Source organism: Nesoenas mayeri (genome assembly GCF_963082525.1).
Source record: "Nesoenas mayeri genome assembly, chromosome: 6".
In the NCBI taxonomy this organism is placed as follows: domain Eukaryota; kingdom Metazoa; phylum Chordata; class Aves; order Columbiformes; family Columbidae; genus Nesoenas; species Nesoenas mayeri.
The window spans coordinates 3,106,014-3,132,202 of record NC_137545.1 but is presented as its reverse complement, the minus strand read 5'-3'; the positions used below and the strand labels follow the sequence as shown (position 1 = coordinate 3,132,202).

Genomic DNA, 26,189 nt, shown 5'->3' with positions numbered 1-26,189 from the left:
TGCATCAACCTCTGAATGAAGATGTTAGGCTAAAGTTGAAACATACACAGAAAAGATCTCTGTTTAATAACAGTGTAAGAAGTCTTCATTTTCAAAACTTAGAAGCTGATCTATAAATTCTCATTATTTTTGTCATGGGCCATAGATGTGGACAAGCAAGTTGGCACTGCTTTCACTCTATGTAAATATAGATTTTTACAGTCCAGTTCCAAAAATCCATTCTTCCCAACACTGTGAATGGAGAAATTTTTCTGCAGAGCTGTAAGCCAGCCACGATGTCCCTATGCTGTGTTACTTCAAAGGGCTCATCCATCCCAGGGACTTTGGATTTCCCCTTCTTGGATATCATAAGGGTTCCCTTTGACTCAGCCATCCAGCCTGTTTGTCCTTGAAAAGATAATATTTTGGGGGTTGGTGTGAAAAGCCTTGCTGCTGTCCTGGTTGAATACACCCACTACTCTCCCTTCACCCACACATGCAGTCCTTTCATCACAGGAAGCAGTGAGGATGGTCATGCATAATCTGACCTGGGTTCACCCAGTCACCTGCTCATTCACACACCCAGAAATGCAATCCAAGAGTACATGCTTTGGTATATGTCCCTCATCCAAAGTGAAGCTAAGCAGCCTTCAGCTCCCCAGGTCACGCCCTGAGCCTTGTTGAAAGGTACATGCAACATTTGCTTTTTGCCAGTTGCCAGGGAATTCCCCCAGTCTCCGTGACTTCTCTTAAACAGTGCAGACTGATCTCACTGTGACATCATCTTGCTCTCTCAGTACCCTTGGATGCAGCCCCTCTGCTCCCACGGACAAGTAAGGATTGAGTTTGCTGAAGCAACCTGAGACTTGATTCCTGTCCACCATTGGCTGCTCTCCAGAGACCTACCTTGAGCTAAAGGCTTGAGAGACTGTTGGTGAAGTCTGAGGCAAAGACCACATAGACTATCTCACCTCTCTGTCTCACCTCCTCCATCTACGCGCACTTTTACTGAATGTTGAGGAAGGTACTTCAACTAAGTTGGAGGTGCTGCAGAGGATAAGCTGATCTGCAGCCTCCATAAAAACGGCTGCTATAAAGAGAAAAATTAGGTCATTGTCATAGGAGACTCCCTTCTGAAGGGAACAGAAGGCTCAATATGCAAATGAGACCCACTTAGGGAAGTCTGCTGCCTCCGTGGAGCACAAGTTAGAAAAGTGAAATCTTCCTGTCCTGATAAGGCCCTCAGATAATTATCCACTACTACTTTTTTTCAGGTAGGCAGTGATGAGACTGCAGTGGGAACTGCAGAGGGACTTGAGGACCGTGGGACAACTGGTTAAGCCATCAGGAACAAAAGTAGAGTTTTCCTCTGTCCTCCCATTTACAGGATGTGATGAGGAAAGATATGGGAAGACTGAGCAGATACAGCCAGACCTGGCTGTGGGACTGGTGTCACCAACAGAATTCTGGGTTTTTTGATCATGGGTTGGTTTACATGGCATGTGACTTGCTGGTGACAAATGGGACTCACCTGTCTCAAATGGGGAAAAGGATTCTGGGGTAGGAGTTAGTAGGGCTCATTGAAAGTGCTTTAAACTAGATTTGAAGGGGGAAGGGGAGAAAACCCTGTGGCAGAGGCAAACCCAAGGGTCGGATGCCAGCATTTGAAAGAAGGGATGCTAAAGAGGCCCTTCAGTCTGCAGTCCCGGTAAAGGTAAGGGGACGGAGAACTGTGCAATAGAAGAGATACAAGGGTTATTTATATGTTAGAAAATGTGGAAGCACCTGAGGATGGCCGAAAAGTAATCAGGACTTCTCCCCAGAAAAAGGTGGTGGGATCAATGGTCCAGCTGAAGTGCATCTATATGAATGCAGGCAGCATGGGCAACAAACAGGAGAAGCTGGACGGCATTGTGCAGCACAAAAACTACCATGTAGTTGCTGTCACGGAAACATGGTGGAATGACTCTCACAACTGGATGGTGTGGGGTCCCAGTCAAATTTCTGACTCAGGAAGGTTCAAAAACGATTCCAAGAGTGAGATTAAGACACAAACAAGGTCAGATGCCCCTAAACAATCCTATTATATTTTTATGCCTAAAGGCAGAGTAAATCTGTTACAGACCACCCAACCAGGACAAAGAAGCAAATGAAATATTTCGCAGGTAGCTGGGAGAAATCTCCTGATTGCTAGCCCTTGTTCTTGTGGGGGACTTCAGCCTACCAGATGTCTGCTGGAAAGACAACACAGCAGAGAGGAAGCAGTCTAGGAGGCTCCTGCAGTGTATGGAAGACAGCCTTCAAAAAGGGCAAGAAGGAGGACCCGGGTAACTACAGACCGGTCAGCCTCACCTCCATCCCTGGGAAACTGATGGAACGACTTCTCCTTGGTGCCATATCAAGGCATATCAGGGATAAGAGGGTCATTAGGGGCAGTCAACATGGCTTCACCAAGGGGAAGTCATGCTTGACCAACCTCATTGACTTTTATGAGGACATAACAAGATGGATGGATGATGACAGAGCAGTGGACATGGCCTACCTTGACTTCAGTAAGGCATTAGACACAGTCTCCCACAGCATCCTTACAGCTAAACTGAGGGAGTGCGGTCTGGATGACCGGGTAGTGAGGTGGACTGCGAACTGGCTGAAGGGAGGAAGCCAGACAGTCGTGGTCAATGGGGCAGAGTCCAGTTGGAGCCCTGTAGTGCCTCAGGGATCAGTACTGGGGCCTGTATTATTCAATATATTAATCAATGACTTGGATGAGGAAATAGAGTGACTGTCAGCAAGTTTGCTGATGACACCAAGCTGGGAGGAGTGGCTGACACACCAGAGGCTGTGCTGCCATCCAGAGACCTGGACAGGCTGGAGAGTTGGGCGGGGAATAATTGAATGAAATATAACAAGGGCAAGTGTAGAGTATTGCATCTGGGCAGGAACAACCCCAGGTTCCAGTATAAGTTGGGGAACAACCTGTTAGAGAGCAGCATAGGGAAAAGGGACCTGGGGGTCCTGGTGGACAGCAGGATGACCACAAGCCAGCACTGGCCCTTGTGGCCAGGAAGGCCAATGGTACCTGGGGTGGATTAGAAGGGTTGTGGTCAGTAGGTCAGAGAGGTACTCCTGCCCCTCTGTTCTGCCTTGGTGAGACCACACCTGGAATATCGTGTCCAGTTCTGGGCCCCTCAGTTCCAGCAGGACAGGGAACTGCTGCAGAGAGTCCAGCGCAGCCACCAAGATGCTGAAGGGAGTGGAGCATCTCCCGTGTGAGGAAAGGCTGAGGGAGCTGGGGCTCTGGAGCTGGACAAGAGGACACTGAGGGGTGACCTCATTAATGTTTACAAATATATAAAGGGTGAATGTTATGAGGATGGAACCAGGCTCTTCTCGGTGACAACCCATGGTAGGACAAGGGGTAATGGGTGCAAAGTGGAACACAAGAGGTTCCACTTAAATAGGAGAAGAAAATTCTTCCCAGTGAGCGTGTCAGAGCCTGGAACAGGCTGCCCAGGGAGGTTGTAGAGTCTTCTACTCTGGAGACATTCAAACCCGCCTGGACACCTTCCTGTGTAACCTCATCTGGGTGTTCCTGCTCCGGTAGGGGGACTGGAGTAGATGATCTTTTGAGATCCTTTCCAATCTCTGACATTCTGTGATTCTGTGAATTTCTGACACAGCTGTTCAGTGAGCCTACCAGGAAAGGAGCCCCACTGGACCTGTTGTTTATGAATAGAATAGAACCCATGGGTAATGTGTTGGTCACATGTCAACTTGGGCTTAGCAATCATGAAATGATCTAGCTTTCTATTCTTGGAGAAGTAAGGAGGGCGGTCAGCAGAACTGCTACTTCAGATTTCCAAAGGGCAGACTTTGATCTGTTTAGGAGGCTGTTTGGCAGAGTCCCTTAGGATGTAGTCCTGAAGGACAAAGCAGTCAGCCAGCTCTTTAAGCAACCTTAGATTAATCCCATCAGGCACCATCAATTTGTAGGTATCTAACTGGGGTAGCAAATCCTGTACAAGTTCATGATTGATTGGGAGTTTATAATTCTTGGAGCCGTGGTTTTCTAACCCAGAGCTACAAGGGCCCCCAAGTCAATCTTCAGCATTGAAGACCAAGGAAAAGAAAGCATTAAACTTCTCGGCTTTCTCCATGTCTCTGTTAATAAGGTGAGCATGCTCATCAAGTAATGGGCCAATGTTATTTCTAGTTTGCCTTTTGCCATTGACATATTTTAAAAAGCCTTTTTTATTGTCCTTCACAGTACTGGCCAGCTTCAATTCTAATTGAGTTTTGGCAGCACACATTTCCTCCCTGCAGTGGTGAGCAGCATCTCTGTAGCCCTCCCACATTGTGTGACCTTGCTTCCACTGACCATGTAATTTCTTTTTTCACTGTATTTCAAGAAGAAGATCCCTGCTCATCCAATCTGGCTTTGCCTTGCCTGCTAGATTTTTGGCATTTTGGAATTGCCTGGTCCTGTGCTTTTGGTAGGTGGTACTTTAAAAGTGACCAACACTGATGGACCCCAACACCTTCAAAAGCTTCTTCCCAGGGAATCTTACTACGTAGTTCTCTGAGCATTCTGAAGTCTGCTCTCCTCATATCTACTGTTAAGGTCTTGCTGGCAGTTTTCCTCCCGTTAGCAAAGATTTTGAACCTGGCTGCTCCGTGGTCGCTGCGGCCAAGGGAGCCACCAGTCGCCACTGACCTTTCCTGTTCGGTTCCCTTAGTACCTGCACCAAGAAGTTATCATCCAGATGCTTTAGGAATCTTCTGGACCTGTTGGTGCCAGCTGTGTGATATTCCCAGTTGACATCTGGCAAGTTGAATTCCCCCATAAGGACAAGGACAGGTTATTTGGAGGCTTCAGTTAGTTCCTTGAAGAATAACTTATCAGTGTCATCATCCTGGCTGGGTGGCCTATAGCAGATACCCACAATGACATGCACTTTATTTGTCTGACCCTCAGTCCTTACCCAGAAGCTCTCAACTTTGCCATCACCAACTGCCAGCTCCATGCACTCCAGCCTCTCAGCTACATGCGGTGTTGCCACCCACCTCTCCTACCCTGCCTATCCCTTCTGAATAGCCTGTAGCATCCATCATGGTGCACCAATCACAGGATTCATACCACCAGGTTTCATTAATGCCAATTATATCATATCCCTGGGACCGGGTCAAGGCTTCTAGTTCATCTTACTTGTTCCTCATGCTGCACACGTTAGTGTAGAAACACTTCAAGTGTGGTGCGCCCTTCACCCCATGGCACAGTCTGAGAAGTATCGCTGCCAAGCACCTCCTTAAGTTTTGGTGTCCATCCCGCTGCTCATCACTGACTGGCCTGGTACTGCCCCCTTCCCCCTTCCAATTGAGTTTAAAGCCCTGACAATCAGTCCTGTTAACTCCTGAGCAAAGACCCTTTTCTTCCTCTGTGAGAGGTGCATTCCATTGAGTATCAGAAGATCTGGCAAAGGACTGACTATCCCATAGTTGAAAAACCTGAACTTCCATCGATCACACCAGTCACTTAGTCATGTGTTGAACAGTTGGGTCTGCCTGTTCCATTCTGTATTCCTGCCTGCTACTGAAGGGATGGAGGAGAAAAGCGCTTGAGCACATGAGCAATTGACCAGCCACCCCAAAACTCTGAAATAAATTTTTATTTGCCTAATACTACTACTATTTCTTCCCTGCCAACATTAAAAACCAATAGCAGGTAACAGTCAGAGCACCTTACCAGCCTGGTGAGTTGTTGAGTCACATCTCTTTACCCTGGACCCAAGGAGGTAGTGACTTCCCTGTGGGTTGAGTTGGGTCAGGATATCAGGCCTTCTGATCCCTTCAGAAGGGAGTTGCCTATGACAATTAACTTTCTTTTTCTCTTTACATGTGAGGTTTTAATGGGTTTACGGTGTTTTCATGTGGGGCCTGGATTGCTTAGAGGACGCCTCCTTTCCAGAAGAGTCTTCTCCAGCAGCATCAGCTGCTTGCCCATCCAATTCCAGGGCTTCATACCTGTTTTATACAGGCACCTGGACAGCTGCATCTTCCCTCCCAAACTCAGTTTCAGTGGCTACATCAGTTCTTGCAAACAGAGGGACTGTGAGGGCCACTTCTCTGGGTGGATACTGTGCCTCCTGGTGTACTTAGCTCCTTGCTAGCAGGTTCTAGTCTCCGCTTGAAATGATAGGATCCTCCCCACTCACCCTTGCCGCTTGCCCTTCCACATGAACTGACATGCTAACTGCCTCAGCCTTGTTTGCTGGCCCTGTTTGCTGCATTCCTGGTTGCCTGTGCTCCCTCAAAGCCATTAGTAGAGGATGGTTAAATTCTTCCTTGAAGGGATGCCTTTCCTTTATGCCCAACAGGAGTGGACTCCAGAGGCTGGGGCCTTGTGCCACTTTTCCAATTGCTTTGTCAATACCTCCTTCCCTAGACAGACATCCAAGCTGCTTGGCTTCCCTACCCTCCAATTCCAGGTTATTGGCCCCATTATCCCATAGCTGTGCAAACCAATGATCATGTGCTCTCCTGGACGATGGCTGAAATATTTTTGCATGTCTCACAGCTCAGTCAGGGATAGAGATTGGGAGGTTACCATCTCATCTTCTTCCTCCTCCCGTTCTTGTGGTGGTCCTGCTTTTTCATCATCCTTTACTAAACGGGCCAACTTTCACTTCCAGCTTTCTTTTTTTGTACAGATGCAACTGGTACTGGCATGGGTTTGTCCTCTGGCCCATCTGCAGTGCCTGTCATCAGGGTTTGAGCAGCAACAGGGCCTGTGGCAGGGGGTGGAGGAAATGTAGTTATTGTTGCATTGTTGTCAGATCCAGAGACCCTCTTTAACAACTTTGAAGTGCTCCCCCCATCTTTAGCAGAACAAAGGGCTATGTTATGCCTTTAATGTCTGCTTTTTGTTACTTAGGGAGAAAACAATAGATGGCTGTGGAGGCAGACACCTTGTAAGATAAAGGCAATTAACAGTGTTGCTGTGAAAGGCCTCATGGCCTAATCGGGATGATAGAGATGAACCCTCTGTTGGACAGCCAACCACCAGAAGTAGCCACTAACAAAGAGCTACTCCTGACGGGCAAAAACCTCAGTTCTGGTGAGTACTGTGAACTTTCCCTAGTTTGAAGACCCCAGACCTATTTCCAGAAGAGTCTTCCTAATTAGCATGAAGAGCGAACAGAAGGAGGAGGTGAACCGTCCTCTCCTATCTTGCATGTAAATGAACTGGGTTATAAAAACACCTCACGTGTGATACAAGGCGGTGGCATGTACCAAAATCTTCAATGCATCCACCCCCCTAGAAGACATTACAGGATCAATAGACCTGTGGATGGGTGATATCTTACTCTCCCTCTCTCTCTCTCTGATATCTTAGTTTTCCCTCTCTCTCTCTTTTTGTTTTTCTTGAACAAATTAAGGTAATATCATTCTAAGTTCTACTGCTAAAGTCTTGTTAAGCTTTGCATTACAGTTACTAATTGTCGTCAGTCCACTATTTTTAGAAGGGTTTTTGCTGTCAATGTATTGACAAGTTTTGTGATATTATAACATACTTTTGCCAAGTCACTAATCGCTGTCGTTTGTACTCCACCAAGTGCTTTTAGTAAATTCATAATTGAATTGGACCTCTGGAGTGATTGTCATTCACTTGACATTACCGCACAGAAATACCCAGAGTTAATTCACACCTGATCTCATCTGTTGCAGCAGCTTGCATGTCATGTTCAGAATTAACTCATCCCTCATCCCATCTGTTGAGGATGGGACATCATCTCTTCCCCTTGGGAGTACTGGTCAGTGTTGAACAGGGCTTGGTAGTCATGGGCCAGGCTCCAGCACATTGCAGGGATCTGTGTATCCCCAAAATTGCCAGGGTGACACCACACTTCTTCCAAATATCTTACAATTTTTTAAGATTCTGCCCTTGTTCAGGGGTGGAGTTCCAAAGCACCTGAGGCACACATGGTCCTAGGTATTTGCTGATGCTATACTCTCAGCCTTGGGGCAGATATCTGGATGATATTCTCAAATTACTTGCTAATCTTTGACAAAACAGAAACAATACTCTCAAGAAACACTAATAGAAGTATTTTAACTACCCAAGGCTGTTCACCGTACTACTGATAAGTTATTGTAATGAAGGAGGAAACATCACAGAAGAAGGCAGCAAAGGTGCTATTTTGTATTTCCTCCATAAAAAAAAATTATTGGAAGAAGAGGTGTGATTATAATTATCTCCACACAATTGTGGCCAAAGAACACTAATGTCTTCATTACAAAGCTCAAATACCAGATTAAACTCGAGGTCAGTGTTCTAATAACAAATTTCCCAGGCAAAACATCAATAATCATTGCAGCACACAGCAAGGTGCAAACATGAGCACCCATTTTTAACTTGTACCACAAAAACAGGAGCAGAGTTCAGATCAAATAAACAAATATCAAAACCAGATGAATCAATATTGTGACCCACAACTATTAAAAGATATAAATCCTTTAATATGATCTGCTCAATCAGTTATTATCTCAAATTCTTCTTGCACCATGTTGGGCACCAAAAAGGATTGTTGTGGTTTAATCCCAGCTATCAGCTAGGACCACGCAATCACTCACTCACTCCGCCTCCCCAGGTGGGGTGGGGGAGAGATGGGGGAAAGGAAAAAAACTCATGGATTGAGATAAGAGCAGTTTGGTAGAACAGCAAAGGAAGAGATGATGATGATGACGTTGTTGATGATGATAATAATAATAATAATAATGGAATATTCCAAAAAGTGATGCAAAATGAAATCACTTACTGTCCATAACACCAATTGTTTCCAAGTAGTGGTGTTTGAGCCCCATAAAACTTCATTTTATATACAGCTTGGGTCAGCTTTGCTCCTTCCCAAATTCTTCTGCATCTGGCAGAGTATAGGAAGGTGAAAAGTCTTTTAACATCTGGCAACAACCAAAACATCAGTGTATTATCAACATTCTTCTCATACTAAATCCAAACCACAGCTACTAGAAAGAAAATTAACTCTATCTCAGCTAAAACCAGGACAGTATCCACAAGGTCTCTGCTATCCCAGAGGAGGCCGTGGGGACCCAGCAAGATTGTGCAATGGAGACTGGAGGATGATTAACATCTCCTTCAGCAAAATCCCAGTGTGGGCAATGGAGAACACCCCAAGTCATGAGAAATGCTCTGAGCCTTTTCCACAGCTTTAGACCCCTGGGAAAGAGCTCAGTGTCAGTGCGGCCCATCCAGTTGCATCTGCCTCTATCACTGATCAGCACAGCCAGTGTCACCTATGGTCCTGCAGCCAACTTGCTCTGCAGAGCATCACTGCCAGGTTGGGACCCTGTGGGGAGCACAGGTGAAGGGCCAGAGCACCAGGCCAGAGCAGAGAAGGGAAGGGGGGAGATCAGAAAGGAGCTGACCTGGGCTGGAAATTGCCTTGGAGAGAAAAATGCTGGTGTTCAGCTGCCCCAAGATAATACCCAGAGTTTAGGGTGCAGAGCCAGAAGTCTTTGCTGTCCTGGTGCTTCACCAGGACAGGGAACTGGCTGCCCACCACTTGCCACCTCTCAGTGCCATTGTCCCTACTGATGGGTGGTATGGAAAGCAAGTCTGGGAGCCTGTGTCTTCACTGAAGGAAGTATTGATCCAGAAGTCACATCATTTTACGCTGGCACTTCAGTACTGATGCCCAGCACATGTCCTTAAGACAACCTTCCCTACCCCTTGTGTCACCCTTACCCCAAAAATCTCCCCTAGGCAAGGCTCTTTAGCCGGTCTGAGCTGGAGAACTGGGTTCCAGCTGTGACCACAGGAAGGATAAGGCCTCTTCTGGCTCCTCTGTAGGGCTGGCAGCCTCTGTGGTCCCCACCAGTACTTAGGAAACTGCAGACCTTCCCCATGCCCATTGGGCACCCTCAGGATGCCTCCCTCTGTCCAAATATCCAGCCCAGCTTGTTGCTGCATGAACACCCAGGAGAAACTGCCCCAGGACCCTCATTCCAGACCCCATCTCCTTCATCCTATACAGGCAATGCCCTCCTCCTTATCACTGTGATGTTTCCAGGGACCCAAGAGACACCTGTTGGGAGGAGATATTGAGTAGGGATATGGTGTCCTCATTGTACCTCCTGCTGGGCTTTGTGCCACTGGTCACAACCCTCTGAGCCTGGCTCTTCAGTCAGTTCTCAGTGGTGCTAAGCAGGAATATGACCATGAGCTTATTGGGCTGCACTGGGAGGTGTGTGGCTAACCAGACAAGGACACCTATTGTTTGTCTTGACTCAGCACTCGTGTGGTCACATCTGGAGTGTCATGTTCCAGAGTGAGGTTCCCCATTCTGGAGGAATATGAAGGAGCTGTCACGTGGCCAGTGAAAGTCTGGGTCATATGTGGAGATGTTGAGAGACCCTAACTTCTTTAGCCTGTTGAAGTGGAGACTGAGGAAACATGTTGGTTTTACTGAAATTTAGTCAATTTTCTTCATGCATTTTGAGTCTCTTCTCCTTCATAGCTAGTACAGTCTTTTGTTTAGATTTATCATGAGAACAATGAGATAACACTCCTTCTTCCCTGGGACAGAGTTAATTTTTTCTTTTAGCAGCTTTACAGTGTTTGCCATTTGGTGTGAAAGGACTGTCGGAACTCACTGATATCTCAACTGTTGTCAGGGAAACCAAGGACTTCTTTGTTCATCCAGATGCTGGTGCAAATGGGTAGGAGGGGGCACAGACAGGACAGCACCTAGATTGACATGCAGACTGATCAATGAAATATTCCCTATGATTAGTGTCATGCTCGGTATAAAACTGGAGCCGGCTTTTATATGTTGATACATCCATTACTTTGGGTTTCCCAGCTAGTTTGGTTAGTTCCATTCGGAACTTTCATTCTGTCGGGAGTTCAATGTTAGCTCGGCCTTTTGCTGTTCTGCCATTTTGCAGTTGGCCCTTGGGCCTTTCTGCCATTTGCCTTTTTGCTCTTTCTTGCTGGGATTGGCTGTTTGGGACTGCGGTGCTCCCTTCTCCAGGACTGTCTGTTCTGTGTGACTGGAGTTACATGAGAGATTGCACTCAGTATATTTTCTTAATTTAAACTACATCTATCTATCTGTCTATCTATCTATCTATCTATCTATCTGTCTGTCTATCTATCTGTCTATCTCTATTTAATTTACCTTGGCTGTTGTCAGTGAAACCAATGACTTTTTTGGTGTCCAGCTGCAGGTATAAATTATAGGAGGGAGCACAGACAGGACAGCACCTTGATTGACATCCAGGTCAATCAATGAGCTATTCTCTACCATTAGTGTCATGCTCGATATAAAGCTGAAGATGCCTTTTCCAGCTAGATAGTTCAGGTTTTCTGGCTAATTTGGTTAGTTCTGTTTGGAAGTTCCATTCCATTGAGATTTTGATTTTAGTTCAGTTTTATGATGTTTAATTGTTTTTCAGTTGGCCCTTGGGCTTTTCTGCATTTACATTTTTGTTTTCTCTTGCTGGAATCAGCTGTTTGGGACCAGGGCGTTCCCTTTATTGTGCTGGCCGTTCGGCACAACTGGAGTTACGTGGGGGACTGCACTGGGTATCATATATTTTATGTATATTTTAGTATCAGTACATTTTTAGTAGTGGTGTATTATTATTATTTTTATTATTTTTATTCTCTTATTATTTTTTTTCTAAACCCACAAGTTTCTCCTTACCCTTTCAGTTCCCTCCCTTATCCCGCTTGGCGGGGCTGGGAGCAGGATGTGAGCAGCTATTATGGTCTTAGATGGTGGCTGTGGTAAAACCATGACAAGAAAGACTAGCAGTAGCTTGAGAAATTTTGAAAATCGCTTTCCAAGATGGTGTTTGTTTGGTTGGTTGGTTTTTTTTGGTAGTGGGAAACAGCATGAGAAAGGAAAACCATCAGAAACTGCAGCTCTGGAGGTCCAGAGTGGAGCTCAGGATAAAGAAATGTCATTCTGAGCACAGTGCTGTGGTCATTCAGAGGGAGTCTGGATCAGCCATGACTTTGTGTTTCAAGGAACAGCTGGTAAGGATGGAGAGGCAGCAGCACAGGTGGGGACGTACTGGGGTGAGAACAATGTGGGGAAGTGCATGAGTGTCTGCAGCCTGTGGGGAAACAGCCACAGGCCTGGGACAGTGTAGAATGACCTGTGGTGGAGATGGCCAAGGGTGAGGCTGAATGTCCCTGAAAGACCCAAGGTCTTTGTCCCCTTGGCTGTGGCTGATGTCACTGCCACTAAGCCCTAAGAGGAAACACATTGTCATCATGGCCATGGGGCCTCATTGCTCACTTGCATGCCCTAGCAGAGACATGGAGGTGTCACACCATTGTCCTTCACTTGGCATCTGAATCCCCACATTCCCAGCAAGAGCCCTGAGACACACATGAGGAACAGGATCTCCCTTCCTAGGGGCAGGGGGTCAAGGTTCATCAAACAAACCAAGGGTTTTCTCAGCATCAGAGCTGCTGCACTTTGGCTTTACCTGATGCAATCACAGCCTCTGATTATCTGCTCTAACGAGTCCTTGGGGAGGCTTTTCAGTAATGACTCTCAGTGGGACCCATTAATGCTTCAAGGTACTTTGGAGTTTGCTCCTGACTTGGGGCTTCTTGTGAAGATTCTTCAGTCTGTTCTTGGTACCTGAGGTTCATGGACTCAGCACCAAATACACTATGGGGCTTATTAAAATACAAAAAGCCCTAATGAGCCATATCTCTTCCTGTGATTTTCTTCAAGTCTTCAAGACTTGTACAAATAATTGGAGAGGTTTCAGTGGGATACTTCATGATGAAAATTTCATAAAGGAGTTCTTTTTATTTCAATGGTATATTTTATCAGTTTTGATTTTATAGAAGAAGTGATAGCAGCATTCTACAATGGACATTGATCCACAGGGTCTCCTAACGACATTTGGACAGGCAGAAGAAGCAGACCCTTGAGGTCAGACACTGTATGGACAACCTCACTTCTGATCCCCCCAAATCCCATGAGCTCCCTCATTGGCCACCTGGGACTTACATCACTTTTCCTCACATCAGACTTCTTCACTGAGGTCTGCAGGTAGATGGTGCAGCTCCTGTACAGCAGCTCCCACCTGCTCTCCTTAGAGACAGGCACTGAAAGGCCAACAAACAAAACACAACCACTACACAATTTAATAAGCAGTGAAACACTTTCCTCACCTGTATGTCTAAGGATATAATGAAGCCCATTGTCCACAAGGGTCATCTGTACAAAAACTGTTTTAGACAAAGAAATAGGAAAGGATAGGTATAAACACAATTAAAATGCTGAGTAATGTCTTCACCAGACTTCTGAAAAATGGAGTTTCTGATTCCCTGAAGCTCAAAGCAGAAACCAGCCAGCAGTGAGGAATATGAATGATCAAAGAGCAAGCTGAGAAGGGAGACTGAGAGCCCTGGGAAAGGTGTATGTCCAGACACAGTGCTGAAAGGTGTCCTTAGACATGGACATTTAATCAGTAGAGGCAGAAACTCCTGAATGGTGAGGGAAATGAAACGATAGGTATTGGTAATTGACGTACAGGGGAAGATCAATATTTCTTCTCTTGCCATTAGTCCAGACTGGAAATACCCATACTGTCATGGTGGGAATACACTGCCAGTTTTAAAAAGTACTCAAATTATCCAGTTGATGAAAATGTGATTGTCTCTTTTTTTGAAATGTAAACCAAAAATGTAAAATTGTGCGCCTTTCCAGACAGACATTATTTGTCTGACCATAAAGAGCCAAAGAGCCAGTGTCACTTTTGGGGGCCCCAGTGTCCCTGAGGTGCTGGTCTGGGATTGGCATCTACCACAAAGGACCTGGGGGAGACCAGACCACCTTGCAAGCTTCAGGTGGAGGCTGAGCAGGTGTTCCCGGGGCATCTATCTGAAATCTGGATGGAGTATTCCAGAGATTCCCTTCCCTCGATCTCCTGGCCATGTTCCTGGTCACAGAGCACAGCATTCTGGTGGCCTCCCTTGCTGCCCCCTGTCCAGCTCCCTGCCCACCCAGACCTTTCCCACAGCTGCTCCCAGCCAGGCAGCCCCAGCCTGTGCCATTGCCAGGTGAGTCCCCTGCAGGGGCAGACACTGGGGTTGTCCTGCTGGGGTTTCCTGAGGTTCCTACCAAGATGTGTTTTTCTCCTCCTTGAACCCGTTCATCGAGCACAGAGGCCTGGTAGGGTGTTTCAGTACAGACCCAGGCACAGAAATCATTGAGTCCCTCAGCACTAGTGTCAGTGTCTTCAGTTATTAAAATCCCCTCCCCACCCAGCAGCAGCCCCACATTTCCCTTGTTCAACCATCGTCCCTGACTCAGCCATTGAAGTTCCTGGTTTTGATCTTGGCTTTTCTTGCAGTCACCAACTCCAGGTGAGCTTTGCCTTTCCCAATATTATCCCTGCTCAGCAAAAGCGATGCACATGAACTCCTTGCCTGTACCTGTTCTTGCTGTCACCCCTGACAGCTGCTTTGTTGCCCTTGTCTGCACCTTGTGCTGTTACCGCGCAGCCCTGCTGCCCCACAGATGGTCCCACAGCCCCACGGTGCAGGCTCAGCACAGGACAGGGTGCATTCAGGGTGGGGAATGGTCTCTCAGTGTGATGCCCACATCAGTCCTTGGTGCTTTGTCACCCCATTGCTCTCCTGTTGTGCATCCTCTCCAAGCTGCTGGAGAGGCCGTGTCAGCTGTGGTGTCACAGACAGCCCAGCCCCAGGCTCTGCCAGGGTCCGGGCCAGGAGAGAGGCTGGGCAGGGCTGGCCATTCCCTGAGACAGGCCCTGAGCCCAGCAGCAGAATGGACGTGGCCTCACAGAGAACCTCACCTGTAAACCTGGGCTGAGCGGCCAGTGCTGGACATGGCCCATGAGAGATGGCCAGTGGCTGGGGTGACAAAGGCCCTGGGCCACCTTCCTGGTCTGTCCAAGCAACCAAGGTCACAGAGCAGCCTCCTCTCTCCTGCGCGTGCATGACTTTGATCCTTTCCACAAGCCCTGGCTCTGCACCACAACCCCTGGTGTGAGTCTTCACCCTGCATGGCCATGCAGCACGAGATACAGGCTGATGTTTTTCTCTCCCAGGTACTTTCCAGCCCATCCAAGCTCCCTCGAGTCTCTCCCACCTCCCCTGCTCTGTCTCCACCCCCAATGCCCTCTGCCCAACAAAGCCCAGTTTGGGCTGGTCCCACACCAGTGCCCATTGCAGGTGTTCTGGGCAGTCACCCCACAGACTCTGCCCCTCTGAAGGGCACAGCAGCTCCTGGGGGTCAGAGAGGGGTCACCCCAGAGGTGGGTGAACATGCACAGCAATAGGAAAAGGAGGCACCTATGTCCTTTGCTCTCCTCTCCAGCAGATCCTGAGAAGTCCGCAGCCCCTCCATGTGATCCCACAACAGAAAACCCCTGGCCCTTGAGGTCCTCAAGAGCTCCTACTGCTCCAGGCACCCAGCAGCCTTCCCAGAGCTGGTGCTGCCAGGAAGGTGTTTTCATTTCCCATTTATCCCTCATGGAGTAAGTATGGATCTCAGGGAAAAAAAAAAAAAATAATTGCTGCAGATTCATTTATTTAACTTAAATTCAATGAGAGACTACCAGTTTACAAAAAGTCTCTGGGTCAAACAAGATGGGTGGATAATGAAGCAGGAGGAGATGAATAGTGACATTTCTTTGAAGACATCAACAGTGCAAGTGGAAAAAGAAAAAAAATGTAATCAAGGAAAGACAGACTTGGTTTGTCAAGACATACACTGGGAGCAATTTTCAGAGGGAATTAGGTAGCCTATGGCTGCTGAAAACATCCAGTCATCAGCTTCCTTAGAGCATCCTTGGGCTCCTGGTTCTTCATGCTGTAAATGAGGGGGTTGAGTGTTGGAGGTACCACTGACTACTGAACTGCAATTGTCAAATCCAGGGATGGAGAGGAGATGGAGCGGGGCTTCAGGTAGGCAAATGCACCAGTGCTGACAAACAGGGAGACCACGGCCAGGTGAGAGAGACATGTGGAAAAGGCTTTGTGCCGTCCCTGCTCAGGGGGGATCCTCAGCATAGCCCTGAAGATCTGCATGTAGGACAGCACAATGAACACAAAACATCCCCAAAATAGAAAAGCACTAAAAGCAAGAAGGCCAGTTCCCTGTGGTAGGAGTCTGAGTAGCAGAGCTTGAGTATTAGGGGGATTTCACAGAAGAACTTGTCCACGGCATTGCCCTTGCACAGTGGCAGTGAAAATGTATTGGCCATGCGCAGCAGAGCATTGAGAAACCCTGGCCCAGGCAGCTGATGCCATGTGCACACAAGCTCTGCTGCCCAGGAGGGTCCCGTAGTGCAGGGGTTTGCAGACGGCAACGTAGCGGTCGTAGGACATGATGGTGAGATGTGCATACTCTGCTGATATTGCAAAGAAAAAGAGAAAGACCTGGTGTCCTGGTTTTGTTAAAAACAAGTTTCTCTTTTAGTGAATTTGCCTGTCAGCTGAAGCCTTCATATTAGCTGCATTTTCCTGAAAAGCCAGATACATGTTTTGGTAGACATAACAATGGTATGCTGACGGGGGAGAGGCAGGGAAGAGTGGGCTAACAATACATCTGCCACAATTTTCTTGTCACCCTGCAATCAAAATCTTGACACCATTAACACTAGGCAGGATGAATCCCATTCCTTGCAGAGATTGTGCATAAACTGAAGAAACTCACCTCCAGCTGCCCAGCATGGTGAGCACCTTCCTAGCCTGAATGATCAAGCACAGCTGTGCCCTGCCTGCAGAGCTGAGGAACTGTTCTCCACTTCTAAAGAAAATATGAGCACATTTTTGGTCAGCTGAACTGCATTGAACACTTTTCCTCCCCAGGCAATATTTTCCCCTGATGCCAACATGGACATTTGCAGCACATGTGCTACACTCAGGAGAAGAAATACTGATTGCTCCTGTTATACCCATGACACTGGTCTGCCCAGGACACTGTGTGGTAACTCTTACCACTTTTTCACATGTTTCCACAGATCCTGCTCAGACTTACCACTTCTAAAGGCTTCTGTTCTGCTGACTGTCTGGACTTAAACATTTTCCAGTGTCTGTCCAGCTTTTTTCAGCTGTTCAGGTGCTTCTCTGAGTTTCAGGGAGTTAAAGTTTGCCCTGTCTGTCAGTAGTCTGTCAGAAGGGCTCTTTAGACAACTCCTTAATCGTGTTTGTACCTTCCCTTTCCTAGGTATCTAACTGAAGGTTATCCTCTGAAGTTATCCACTGTGGAAAGGAGACTTCAATGGAAGCAATTTTGACTTCATATAGAGCTGAGGAATGTGTCTTATTTTTTACCTTACTATTAGTTTCCTTATTTTTTTTCTGTCTTTCTTCTTAGCAAGTAAGAAACATCCTTCTGTGAGTCTGCATGGCTGTTGTTTTTTTTTTTTTTTTTTTCAAATGAAACAGGTGGGAAATGGTGCACATGAGTTTAATCATGTAGCTGCAGACTTCAGTGGGAAAAGCTTAGATTTGAGAAAGCATGATGCAAGTCCCAGGTGGCAGATGGTAGAACTGAAAGAAGAAGGAAAAGGGGAGGTGTCTCATAAGGAGACACTCCAGATGCAGGTGAACTGGAGAAGGCTGATACCATTTGTTCTGTTAGAGGAAAAGTAAAAGAACACTGGAGGAATTTCCCTTTGAAAACCTGGTTTACTGTTTTTTATTACTGAAGCCATGTTCTGTGTTTGGCTACACTCCTGAAATCTCCCTCTCTCTAATCAGCCACATAAGTCTTGAAGACTGAAGCCTTAAGGAAAATTGTGCACAGACACTTGGCTTCTTAGTGCCTTTTACATGTCCATGAGCCCTCTAGTGCTGAGTTCTTGAACTGCAGATGCTGAAAGAACGAACAGGCCTGTGAGGAAGTGAAAGGCAGAAGCAAACCTCAATTTTCTGAGGGCATTGGGAGCCCCACTGAGGGTCATCACTGACAAAGCTGTGAAGGCAATGACCAGCTGAGGTGCCCATTCCCAGGGACTGGTTAAACAAAAACTTGGAAACACTGGTTTCAGGTGGTAAATGAAACATACAGGTGCCTCTGATGCCATGCAAGTTCTTGATGTTTGTTTAGCATCAGAATGTCCAAGCCCTGACCCCCAGGGCCTGGTAAAAGAGATTCTTTCCCCCACCTGCTGCCCCGTGACCTTCCTGGGGTCAGTGTGAATGGAGAGGAGTGGTAGCAGATGCTGTTGCTTTAACCACAAATCTGTGGTTTTCTGGGGATTTGACAATGCCTGTGAATTCCCCACAATCAGTCTGGCTTCTTTCATAGCCCTGCTAATGCTCCTTGGTCACCTAAGATGCCCCAGTCCCAAACTTCCCTGCATCCTCAGAGGGTGACCAGGTTTCTCTGTTCACCATTCATGGATCCTAAAAGAAAAAACAGTTGAGGAATAACATCGTGGGAAGGAGAGGACCTTTCTGAGGGACTGCTGGGCTCTTTGAGGTCTAACTACTTATCCAAGCCTATCAGAGGAGTTTGGCACCCACATTTGTATTGCAGATGGTTGGTCTGCAATGGGCAGGAAATGAGACAGAACTGCTATCAGAAATGCCCAGAAACGAAAGATTCGGCGTGCAGGATCTGGCTGGGGTAGAGTTAATTTTCTTCATAGCAGCTGTATGGTACCATCCTTCGGATTTGTGACCAAAATAATGTGGGTGACACAGGGATGTTTTAGCTACTGCTGAACAATGCCTGCACAGTGTCAGGACCTTCTCTGCCTCTCACGTTGCCCTGCCAGCAAGTAGGCTGGGAGTGGGCAAGAGGCCGGGAGAGGTCACAGCTGGGACAGCTGACACCAACTGACCAAAGGATCTTACAGAGCATATGACATCATGCTCAACAATCAAAGGTGGGGAAAAGAAGGATGAAGGGGGACATTCATGGTAACTTGGAAGACAAATACTTCCTCACTTAACCCCAAACTAAAGTTTTTATCTTAAACCTTACCCTAACCATTACCCAATCGTCACCCTACACCAACTGTAATCATAAAACTCAGCTCTAACCCAAACGCTAACCCTAAATGAGCACTAACACCAACCTGAAGTCTAACCATAAAGCAACTGTAATCGTAACTCTAACTCCAAATCAAACCTGAACCCAAATCCTAAGTAACCTAACATATCTTAAACCATCTTGCAAGGCCAGCAGCACCCGTGTAACAACATCGGTGGTATCATATCAGGTGATGATTAGTGTGGTAGCAGCATTAGAGAAAAAAAAAGGCGGGGGGAGGGGTACCTGGGATGGACAGATGAGCACCCTGGTATCATCTCATCAGTGCTGGTTCACGGCCTGATGGCTTGATGTAAGAGTCAGTCCGAAGAACAGTATTTGCCTCAACATCACCATCAGGGACTTGGGGAGATGCCAAGAAACAAATGACCTGAGAGAAAGAGCTGCATGGTACAGGTAGTCTCCAACCTGGGACTACAAGTAACAATAGCTACTGTCCAGAAGGTGGATTTCACCTGCTGCCTCAGCCAAACCTGCCCCACCTCCTCCCTGTTACTAAGGCCAATGAAGAGGAGCATGCACAGAGGCTCACAAAGGGTCTTGAGGTCACCCAGCAGACAAGTAAGAGACCCCTGAATGTGAGGCGATACAGGCGCACTCAGGATTTGGCAAGCGAAGCGGGGACTTTTGGGGCCTGCTCAGTTAAGTCTGGATTGCAAAACAAAGGCAGAGATTTGCCTCAATCCATGGGAGTGAGGAGGTGTGAGGTGAACATAAAAGATGGTTCCTAACCAAATCTTGGAGAGATCTCCCCACCAAAGGATCATGGATCACGACAAAGGACCGACAGGATACTGTTCAGGACCTGGGACCATAGGCACACCTTTGGACCCATGGTGGTAGTCATAATCCCCCTTTTTTTTGCTTTCCTTTTTCTCCACTTTCTCTATCATGTGCCGCTTTATGGGCAAAATAATAAAATTACACTGTTTGATTGATTGATGCCCCTTGGCATTTTGGTTGCCTTAATTTTGCTCTTTGAGATCAAGGTAAATGAACTATCACGAGTCCACCAAATGGACCGTGACATATGAGCAGCTGCCCTCTGCTGCCTCATGAACTGGAGGCTGTGGGCACCACTGTCACCCAAATCAGACTCATAGATCAGATGACCTGTTTTATACTTCTCATATACTATGTCCATTGTTTCTTTGATGATTGTATGAAGAACTTAGTTACCTTGACGTGTAAGTCTGTGGGTGGGATATTTTTTGTGCAATGACCTCTTGGAGCAGCTCTACTGGCCCCAGTCACTCTCTGTGTTTACATTCCTACAGCTCTGACAGGAGAAAATCATCCTGCAGTGCCTGGATTTGTCCAAAAACCAGCATTTCATGGCCTTTCTCATTATTGGGTATTTTGGTCTTGCTGGGAGGTCATCTTCTTGTCTTAATCCTGACTTTGTTAGGTCACCCCAAAGGACAGACTGGAAGCTGTTGAGTTACATGGAGGGTTTCAGAGCAAGAAATCAGGGACAGCATTAACCTCACGCAATGGCAGGAGTTACTTTCCTCTGGAGTGGTTATTTGTGCTATTGGCTATGAAGCCACCAAAGCTGTCTAGGTCAGACTCAGTCAACGATTCAGACAAGTACAGGCATTGAGGTCAATTTATTCTGTACAAATACAGAGACCTGCAGTGTAGTGACATGACATGGTCCTTTTTTCCTTCCAATGTACATGTCTCAAATCCAGTCTTCATCTTCAGGCCCTTCCTAGATGTGAACCAGCATGCAGGCACCACAAGCAATTGGAGCTCAGCCTCTCAGGGCCACCTCAGTCTTGGGGATAACGTGGGGCACAGTCACATGTTGTGTCCCAGAGACAGGGAGGTACCAAGAAGCCTTTTCTGTTGCTGCACAGTGAAGTTAAGCACAGATAGAATTGGTTTCTTTTCCACTGCCCTGCTTGCCTTTGTTTTGTTTTTCCTCCTACAAGTTTGACACTTTTCTTTTGAGCAACTAAACCTCATGTCCCAGCTTTTCTACTTTTTAAAGACCTATGGTTATATTGGCTGTTGCTCATCGCACGAACGCCCATGATTCTGACAATCTTTCTAAAACTGTTTGTGGTGCTGTGGGTGTCCATGTGACATCACCAGCATCCCCGCCTTCTCTCCTGAGGCTGCTTACCAACTGTCTTATAACTAAGAGTGACAGAGAGGTGCCCAGAAAACCAAATCCAGGTGGTTTTCAGGGGAACAACGGAGAGAAAAAGAGGTCACCACTGCCTCCTGCAACATCATGGACTGAGGTGTGTTCTCCTGCTTCTCGGCTCCTGGCAACGGTAAATCCCTTCTGGCAGGCTCTGAAATGTGGGTATAGTCTGGCAGCACAGACACTGCCAGAAACAGGTGCAGGCATCTGTCCAGCTTGGCTGGGCTCACTGGAATGTGTTCCCTTCAGCTTTGAGAAGTGCTGCCTATGGGTTAATCACAATATAAGAAGATCTCTGTCAGCTTCCCTTGAGCAAAGCTAGCCCAAACTGTGTTCTACCTCTGATCTTATGAAGCATTAAGAATTAAAAAGAATAGGCTGTATGTTTGAAGACATTTATAAACAAGCAGAAAATGTTGGTATGTAGATAATCTGAAGGTAAATGGTTGCTTTGAGTTAAAGCCTTAATTTAAAATAAATGTGGTATCTTACAGCTCTTTCAGAAAATAAAAGTATTTTATTTTTCTTTACATTTATATTAATAAATAGGTATATTGAAAAACTATCATTGTGACTTTTCCCTTATGCAAACCCGAATTTTATCTTGGAAATTTTAAATGGCATCTCTATGAGACAGAAAAAAAAACTCATAGGAAAAAAGCAAGAATACCTTGAAAAAATAACTGAACTATTAGGACCATGGGTTTTTTGTGAATTCAGGTTTTTCTCTTGAGAAAACCACCCTGTGTTTTTTACTTAGCTAACCTGAGTACTTTTATTATGTTTTCTGATCTGTTGTTCTCATCATTAATACATTGGAATTTAAGACTTCTCAAAGTCAGGCTTGGCTAAACAGGGAGATTCTGAAGGAAATCAGAAATAAAAAGAGACTTTACCAACTGTGGAAAAAAGGGCTGGCTACTTATGAAGAATTTATGGAAATAGCTAGATCATGCAGGAAAAAAATCAGGGAAACAAAAGCACAATTTGAGGTTAATTTGGCCAATTCTGTCAGGGATAATAAAAAGTCCTTCTTTAAATATGTTAATAACAAAAGAAGGGGCAAGGAAAACCTCCATTCTCTGCTGGACTTTGAGGGAAATATAGTTAACAAAGATGAGGAGAAAGCTGAGGTACTTAATACCTACTTTGCCTCAGTTTTCACCAGAAAGACAGGTGGCCCTCAGGACAACTGGCCTCTGGAGGTGGTTGACAGAGATAGGAAGCCAAACAGGTCCCTTGTATTCCAGGAGGAAATAGTTGGTGATTTACTGAGCCATCTGGATCCTCACAAGTCTATGGGACCAGATGGGATTCATCCTAGGGTGATGAGGGAGCTGGCAGAAGAACTTGCCAAGCCGCTCTCCATCATCTTCCAACAGTCCTGGCTCACTGGGGAGGTCCCATATGATTGGAAATTGGCCAATGTTACCCCAGTCCACAAAAAGGGCTGCAAAGCTGACCCTGGTAACTACAGGCCTGTCAGCCTGACCTCGGTGCCTGGCAGGGTTATGGAGCAGATCATCCTGAATGGAATCACACAGCACCTTCAGGATGGACAAGGGATCAGACCCAGCCAGCATGGGTTTAGGAGGGGCAGGTCCTGTCTGACCAACCTGATCTCCTTTTATGATCAGGTGACTCAGCTGGTGGATGAGGGGAAAGCCGTGGATGTGGTCTATCTGGACTTCAGCAAGGCCTTGGACACTGTCTCCCATAATATACTCCTGCAAAAGCTAGTAGCCCGTGGCTTGGACAAGTGCACTCTACGCTGGGTTAAGAACTGGCTGGAGGGCCGGGCCCAGAGAGTGCTGGTGAATGGGGCCGCATCCAGCTGGCGGCCAGTCACTAGTGGTGTTCCCCAGGGGTCAGTGTTGGGTCCAGTCCTGTTTAACATCTCTATTGACGATTTAGATGAGGGGATTGAGACCATCATCAGCAAATTTGGTGATGACACCAAGTTGGGAGGGAGTGTCAACCTGCTGGAAGGCAGGAGGGCTCTGCAGAGGGATCTGGATAGACTGGAAAAGTGGGCTGATTCCAATGGGATGAAGTTCAATAAGGCCAAGTGCCGGGTGCTGCACTTCGGTCACAACAACCCCCTGCAGCGCTCCAGGCTGGGCACAGAGTGGCTGGAGAGCAGTCAGGCAGAAAGGGACCTGGGGGTACTAATTGACAGGAAGCTCAACATGAGCCAACAGTGTGCCCAGGTGGCCAAGAAGGCCAATGGTATCCTGTCCTGTATCAAAAATAGCGTGGTCAGCAGGACAAGGGCAGTGATCCTTCCCCTGTGCTCTGCACTGGGGAGGCCACACTGGAGTATTGTGTTCAGTTCTGGGCCCCTCAGTTCAGGAAAGACATTGAAGTGCTGGAGTGGGTCCAGAGAAGAGCAACAAGACTGGTGAAGGGACTTGAGCACAAGCCCTATGGGGAGAGGCTGAGGGAGCTGGGCTTGTTTAGTCTGGAGAAGAGGAGGCTCAGAGGTGACCTCATCACTCTCTATAACTATCTGAAGGGAAGTTATAGCCAGGTGGGGATTGGTCTCTTCTCCCAGGCAGTTAGCAATAGGACAAGGGGGCATGGGCTTAAACTCTGCCAGGGGAAATTTAGACTGGATATTAGGAAGAAATTCTTTACAGAGAGAGTGGTCAGGCATTGGAACGGCCTGCCCAGGGAGGTGCTGGACTCACCGTCCCTGGAGGTTTTTAAAGTGAGGTTGGACATGGCACTTAGTGTCATGATCTAGTAAACAGACTAGAGTTGGACCAAGGGTTGGACTCGATGATCTCTGAGGTCTTTTCCAACCCAGTCGATTCTGTGATTCTGTGATTCTGTGAAAGGGAGATGGTGACACCTGGAAAGACACAGCCAGCAGCCTCAGTCCTCTGCCTGGAAGAGGACATTCCTTCCTCATGTCAAGCTGAGATTCCTAAAAAGATTTCAGCTGAGCCCCTTCTGCATAAGAAGCAACTTGCTATTGCAGTCCTGCTTGCTTGTAGCTCACACCCTTCATCTGTACCTGGCAAGACATTCTTGTGCTCTGGGACAGTGGGGAATGTGAAGGGAAGGCTCAGTTCCGCATTGCTCTGCATCTGTGAGGGCTTGTAGTAATCTGGGAAGCATTGCAGGGTTGGGACAATAGTGAATGGGCCCTCAGCTGGATTTGTAATCTGTCAGAAATCCAAGTGACAGAGCAGCAAGTTTAGGAATGCTGAATTATTCAGGGTTCATTCAGAAGTTATAAAAACCTGACCTGTTAAGGAAAATTGGGTGCCGTAGGGAGATTACCCACTTTTAATCACTTTCTTCTCTGTGTGACTGAAAACTGCATGAAGAAGTTCTATGGCTTACACAAAGAAGTCTTTTAGCACCCTGAAAACTTGTGATTCATGCATAAACTACTGCTTATCTGTCTTGTTCAAATGTTGCATGGATGCATCAGTGTCACTGGATTCATTGACAGGTAGAAGCCTGTTTTACTCCTGATGGGATTCACTCTTCACCATGTAAGACTGGTTCTTAAGCAAGACTATTCTTAAGGGTGCTAGTATTTATCAATTTTCTTCCATTTTTCTCATCCATCACCAGTTAATATATTTAATAAAATCACCTCTAAAAAAGGAAGTCAAGTTTCTTTTAAGCATGTGATGAAAAAGTATCATTCTGGCTCAAAGATTCTGTTCTTTCCTCTCTTTACAAACCCATCTGCAGCAAATAAATGATGTTAGATTTCCAAACATTTGTGAGTATCTTGGTCAATGTCACCTAATCCTGCAGTCACATGTATGCTGATGTTTGGAGTGTGTCTCTGGGCTTGAAGGGTGTGTGGTGGTGGACAGGCCATCAGCATCTTCTAAGAGCCTGTTGTTTGGATTGCTCTTTGTAGGCAAAATGTCCCCAGAAAAAGGCTTGGAGAATCACACCGCTGGACCTGGATTCGTTCTTTTGGGATTTTCTGACCACTCCAGCCTGCAGGGCCTGTGCTTCACAGTTTTCCTGGCCATCTACCTCATGGTCCTCACAGCGAACGGCCTGATAGCACTCATCACAGTAGTGGATTCCACCCTCCACAGCCCCATGTATTTCTTCCTGAGGAACTTGTCCATCCTAGAGATGTGCTACACATCAGTCACTCTGCCAAAAATGCTGGTGGGTTTCCTGATGGCAGATGGCAGGATCTCCTTCCTTGGCTGTGCTGCTCAGCTGTATTTTCTGGTTTTGTTGGGCAGCATCGAATGCTTTATCCTGGCTGCCATGGCCTATGACCGCTATGTAGCCATCTGTGACCCCTTGCACTATACCCTCATGATGAGTAGAGGTCTCTGCATCAGGCTGGTGGTGGGGTCATGGGTGGTTGTTGCACCGGTACAAATAGGACAGACCTACCAGGTGTTCACTTTGCCCTTCTGTGCATCCCATGACCTTCATCACTTTTTCTGTGATGTCCCTCCTCTGCTGGAACTGGCCTGTGCAGACACTTTCTGGAACCAAGTGATGCTGTACACCATCATCGTGGTATTTGTGATGCTTCCCTTCTCCTTAATAATTCTTTCTTACATTAATATTATCAGGGCAATTCTAAAAATACCTTCAGTTCTGGGCAGACACAAAGCCTTTTCCACCTGTTCTTCACACCTTGGAGTGGTGACGCTCTTCTATGGCTCAGCCACAGTGGTCTACTTAAAGCGACGGTCAAGGAATTCTGTAGACATCGACAAATACCTTGCCCTGTTTTACACAATTGTGACCCCCATGTTTAACCCTCTCATCTATAGCCTGAGAAATAAGGAAGTGAGAATTGCCTTGAAGAGACTCCTATGGACAAAGTGATACTACAGAGTATGTAAAATAGTTCCAAATAGTACCAGAAGTCCCACTGAGGTACGTGGTTGCCTGAACAAAGCATCCCATATTTGCTCAAACAAAACCATGTGTCCACTCTGGCTTTCATCCTCCTCAAGAAGGGGAAAGGT

At 46.7% G+C, this 26,189-nt stretch overlaps 1 protein-coding gene and 1 pseudogene across 2 annotated transcripts in view; both read left to right on the top strand.

Annotated features, from left to right (window-relative positions):
* LOC308041735 (neurobeachin-like protein 1) overlaps positions 1–26,189 on the top strand; it is a 347,706-nt pseudogene that overhangs the window by 235,142 nt on the left and 86,375 nt on the right. The gene's annotated exons all lie outside the window — the stretch shown is intronic.
* LOC308041616 (olfactory receptor 10AG1-like) lies at positions 25,108–26,046 on the top strand (the record flags this gene model as incomplete). The annotated part of the gene is made up of 1 exon (XM_080346407.1): positions 25,108–26,046. The coding sequence occupies one exon, from the start codon at positions 25,108–25,110 to the stop codon at positions 26,044–26,046; it is 939 nt and encodes a 312-aa protein (XP_080202533.1).